At 48.9% G+C, this 5,450-nt stretch overlaps 1 protein-coding gene across 1 annotated transcript; it reads right to left on the bottom strand.

The window, feature by feature from the left end:
* Nucleotides 1-3,810: 3,810 nt before the first annotated feature.
* LOC119463984 (serine/arginine repetitive matrix protein 1-like) lies at nucleotides 3,811-4,152 on the bottom strand. The gene has a single exon (XM_037724806.1). The coding sequence runs from the start codon at nucleotides 4,150-4,152 to the stop codon at nucleotides 3,811-3,813; it is 342 nt and encodes a 113-aa protein (XP_037580734.1).
* Between the last annotated feature and the right edge of the window lie 1,298 nt (nucleotides 4,153-5,450).

Here is a 5,450-nt window from a genome sequence, read left to right as displayed (position 1 = left end):
CACGCGACATTTTGACCGTCACGCGCGCGTTGAAACACGTTCAGTCGCTGCCACGGGGCTCGGAGTGGCCGTCTCAGTGTTTCACATTCCTACCACCATTGGCGCTGCACGGCGTTTTGCCGTATTCGGTTGTAGCGCCCTCTGTTCACAGTACGGTGCCTATACTCCAGCATATTATTGAACATTGTATTGTCACGTAGGCGGATGACCAAAGGCTGAATCTTGGGTTGGTCGGGTCGCTCTGGTGTGGCAATCATGCGTTTCAAAGTTCCTCTACTACTTTGTGTATTGTGCGCAGCTTTAGGACAAACATGAGGTATCAATATTATTCGATAAGAATATTACACGTGCGGTTAGTCTCCTGTATTTACCCGAAATATTAATGCAATACCCCTTACCTGAAACGGAGACTTTGCCTCAGCACACGTGTAAGGTTAGCACGTAATTATCTGAACAGATGACAACGAAAGGAACCAAAAGCATCGGAGAATGCGTTCAAGGTCCCAAAGTTGCATGCAGAACGCGAACTGCATTGGGGAATGCTGCCCGTCTCAGGCAAGCAAAGCATATGGAAGGGTGACCTGGACGAATACAATTCATTCATGGTGATAATGGCACGAAAAGCAAGAACGAGTAATGCTTCGGCTTGGTGGTTGAACGTTCATGAAGGTTTCTTCTTTCGCTTCAGCTGTCGCATAACCCGCCGTGGTTGCTCAGTGGCTATGGTGTTGGGCTGCTGAGCACGAGGTCGCGGGATCGAATCCCGGCCACGGCGGCCGCATTTCGATGGGGGCGAAATGCGAAAACACCCATGTACTTAGATTTAGGTGCACGTTAAAGAACCCCAGGTGGTCCAAATTTCCGCAGTCCCCCACTACGGCGTGCCTCATAATCAGAACTGGTTTTGGCACGTAAAACCCCATAATTTTTTTTGTCGCAGTAATGAAGTTCACCGCCAGAGCAATGAATGAAATCTGGTGATTTTATTCCCTAGAATTCGGTCAACCTTCTGTTGTCGACTAAATTGACATTTGTGTTTCGTTTTCTTAGTAAAAACGTTAAATTATCTGGTTTTATGTGCCAATATCACGATCCTATTATGAGGCACACGGCGTAGTGGGGGACTTCGGATTGATGTGGGCCACCTGGAGTTCTTTAAGTTGCACCTAAATCTGGGTACACGGGTGCTTTACTGCATTTCGCCCCCATCGAAATGCGGCCGCCGTGGCCGGGATTCAATCCCGCGACCTCGCGCTAGGCTGCCCCACACCATAACAACTAAGCAACCAGGGCGGGTATTTTTGTGAGTATGGCCGACCGGGAGCACAAAAACTCTCAGAATACAAAACGATATGTCAAGTGGCGATGAGCTCAGGCGCTGAAACACTATCTTCTGCGAATATCTAATCGCTGAAGCCACGGCCTCGAAATGCCGTGTACGAAGTACACGGAAATATGCACCTATAGATGGAGATTACGCTTCCAAATTAACGTACTGTCTTTCGCGGCCTAAACACTAGTCCGCAGCGCGTACGAACTTGAGCTCGCAGAGAAACGCTGCTTCAGTTCGGCAGGGTCGTTAAGGTTGGTTTCGGTCGACGACAAACTCGCCGAGCCACGACTTACCATGCCGGTATATTTTTGGCGAGACGCAAAGATCCTCAAGTTAGCCGAGAACCTGCCGGTGTTCGCCGAGCAAGCACATTCTACGCGACGACAGCACGGCAAAACGTCACCGATTGTCACAAACAGCACGCCTGCGCAGCTATAGTCATGATTGGCAAACTCCTTTAATGCAATACCCTGTCATTTGCGACTCTCGCGACATTGACGTCGAAGTGATCCTGATCGTGAACACAACTAACAGGTGCCGCCTGTTCAGGTGTCCCGCTAGTCGGTGGTCTCTGCCAGCAATCTCCAGTTAACACAGTCTTGCGCCAGCCAAGTCTTTTCCATCCGTGCCAGATTCTTTATCTTATGAAGCCATATAATTTCACGTCCTCGTTAACTGCATATCGTGCACCATTGGCATCCGTTCAGCTACTCCAACCTAGCTCCGCGGTTATCTTCTCTGCACTTTGCGGTTGTGTGCAGTAGGTCACGGTAAATACACCGAAGAGGTGGCACCTGTTAGTAGTGTTCATGATCACGATCATTTCGACGTCAATGTCGCGAGAGTCACAAATGACAGCGTATTACATTAAAGGAGTTTGCCAGTCATGACTAGCTGCGCAGGCGTGCTGTTTGTGACAATCGGTGACGTTTTAGGACGGCCCCGCAGTACGGAGACTCTGAGCATCTGACATTTTACTTGCAAATTACGGAAAAAATTACCTTAGGTCGGCAAACTCACTAGTGAGTCGACTTATTCAGAATCGCACCAAGCCGCGAGTCTGAATGAGCCTGGCCGAGCAGAATTCTTGTTAGTCTGAACTTGAGTGACTCCGGATGAGTAAAATTATGGCGAGTCTGCGTCATAGTTAGCCAAAATCCAAAAAATAAAAATAAATATGGCACATGTTTTGTGAGAGCTGTAATTATTTTGCCGCCCAGTGGTTATTGCATTGATAAAAACATAAAAGAGAAGCCCGGACATGATTGTAATAGATTTTTATGCATTATGGCATGGCCTAAAACAAATGCAACAGGCTATACAGTGTATCAGCAAGCGCCATCTATCATAAACGTGTGATGTACGTCGTAAGCTATGACGGTGCAGTTGTTTCTCTTACAAAGACGTATAAGTGGTTAAAAAGTTATGCAACATGTTTCATGCGTCCGTTGAAGAATTCTATCCAGCTTTTAAAAACATTGGCCACAATACAGGTGACAACATATGGTAAAAACAAAGGTTCATTGCACCAGGACATTGAAAACGTATGACGCGAGCAATCTTATAGATCACGAAAGAAAGGAAATCAGGCATGATATAGCGGTGTGAATAAAATCATAACATGCAGACTTTTTTTCCCATTTTGTCCCGAGTCACGAAACGCGCACATAATCTGCGTCGCAAAAAGTGCTTGTCTGTTGCCGAATAACGCTGACACTTCTAAATGAATTTGGGTCGCACTGCGCATCGGAACAACATCATGAAATCGCGTTGGGCGTGAGCGTTCTAGGTTTCGCACTGTAAAGCGGTAAACGAGGAACGCAAATAACTGATGCGGCCACGTTGTGAAACAACATTCTTTGAGCTGCCAACGGAGGTTTTCTTACCACCGAGTATGTGCTGCCTATACTTTCCGCGACGGAAACACTGGTAAAAATATCGCGTTCACATTTCGCAAACGGTCATCGCAAAGAGCAACTGTTTGTCCTGTATAACACAACTGAATCGAGACACATCCACAAAGCGTACCAGCGCGTCACTCGCCTCTGACAACGGGCAGGATCTCATCGGGTGATAGTGATAGCACAGCTGACAATCTACGGCCTCGCGCACTCGGGAGTTCCTTGCTGGCGTCCCACTTCACTGTCTCGTTTTAGTCCTCGATCGAGCGTCTGAGCTGTTTGTGTGGACGCCAAGCGTGGAACCGCAGTCCTGGCCTCCAACGGTATCAACGCTACGGCAGCAGTAAGAATCGACCGTACACCGGCCAACTCGGTAGTTTTCCCTTCTGTTATGATGGTTTTCCCCCTTTTGAGGCTGCCGTCGAGATGATACAAGTCGCAGCTACGGCTGACTGCAGCCACGCCATTTGAACGCAGCCGCACGATTGAAATGCATACCATGAGACTTCTCAGCCAGTGGCCGTGAGTTTAACGTGGACGGTTGCGGCGTGGACAGCTGAGTGCTCTTGGAGGTTGTCAAGGCTGCGCTGGCTGCCTGCTGGGACTCGTCGTTGACGTGGAAGCTGGCTGCGGCGAAGGGGAAGCTTGTTTTCCGGATGGTCCAGCCTGCACCGGCGGCCGGAAAGGCCTTGCACTGGGGCCGTCGAGTCGTTGCGGTGACAGTGGAAGTGCTCGTCGAGGTGGTGGCGCTGGCACGGGAAGATCACTCACACTGGACGTGGACTGGTAGTTGGGCACGGTCCCTGGCTGTGGCATCAGCGCGCTGAGTTCGCTGCTGCTGCATCGCTCTTCCGTGGGCTTGCAGCGCGAATACAGAGAATCCATTCTTTTGTACTTCCTAAAGTGGTGTAGTGACATAGCCGGTGGATATGCTCTGAAAAGCCCACTTCGAGTGCGTCACTATACAGCGGTCGCCGTCGCTAAAGGCAGTCTATTTTGGGAACCTCGGCCTGTAGTTCTGTGCTCCACGCGAATATTAGTTGTACTGGCGAGGACTAAGCTTGGGGGGGGACCTGCGAGTGCGCGCCAAGTGCCTAGATATACCAAAAGCAGCGACAACTGCTGACAGCGCCTCGAGGTTTTTGCCAAGAAAAAAAATATTTATTTGCGCGAGGGCTACGAGTCGCGTTACGTTAAGCACTGGAGTGACATTAGGTGGCCGATCTGGGAGTTCGCCCTCTCCTCTAAAAATCGTTCAGCCCCCTTTCCCTTATTATTTGCGTGCGTAAACAGAGACGAACAGGGCAACTGCAAGAAGCAGTTATCACCATATCAACGCCATATCATATCATAAGGCTCGCCCGGGTGCAAACATGCTCGTGGTTGAGAATGGATAGCGGTGCGCGCGAGACGCCTGTGGTCTATAAGTTGCTCCTGGCCCAAACCAAGGGGTGCGCTGAAGTTATCTTCTAATTTTCCCGAATCGTCTTCTAATTTTAATTAGGGTTTGATCTATCTTACATCCGTGATGGGCAAAAGGTGCAACAGGAGCTCCCTGGGCTGATGTATGCGGGCGACATAGTGCTCCAAGCGGACAATGCAAGTGATTTACAGAGACTTGACACAAGTCAGTGTATATGGCAATGTAGCGATGAACCTAGGACTTAAGTTTAGCACTGGTAAATCTGGAATTATGATCTATCATCTTCCGTTCGCTTAGTAGGTTTGGGACTACGTGAGTTAAAAGTGAAAAGGAGGAAACTATGATCGTTTATGCCTGAGTAATGCGTGATTGCAGATATCAGGTCATTATGGGACGTTAAAATAGGTCAAGGGTATTCGCTACATTTCCAGAGGTTCGCGCAGAATCAGTTACCAGTTGTGGAAGTGAAAAACCAGAGCACGCGTATTAAAAAAAATTCCTTTACTTTTTGTAAAAGTTGCGAAGCGAGGGTGGGTCACAGTTCGACGTAATGTTTGGAATGTAGTGAAGAAGAAAAACAGGGAGGAAGCAGTAATGGGGCAACGTCTGGCTTCGGAGTTCCAGGTTTGAAGAGGCTACCCAGCACTTTAACCACTTTAAAAACTAGTACAGTCGCAAGAGAGCAATGGTCTCGGTGCCAAGAGCTCGTGATCTGCGCTCACGCCCTACATCTATGAGAGCGCCCCACTACTGCTTGCTCCCTGTTCTTCTTCACAACTCGATTATGGAATTC

The sequence above is a fragment of the Dermacentor silvarum genome, chromosome 9 (assembly GCF_013339745.2).
Source record: "Dermacentor silvarum isolate Dsil-2018 chromosome 9, BIME_Dsil_1.4, whole genome shotgun sequence".
In the NCBI taxonomy this organism is placed as follows: domain Eukaryota; kingdom Metazoa; phylum Arthropoda; class Arachnida; order Ixodida; family Ixodidae; genus Dermacentor; species Dermacentor silvarum.
Note: the sequence above shows the minus strand (reverse complement) of the source record. Positions and strands in the feature narration are given on the sequence as shown.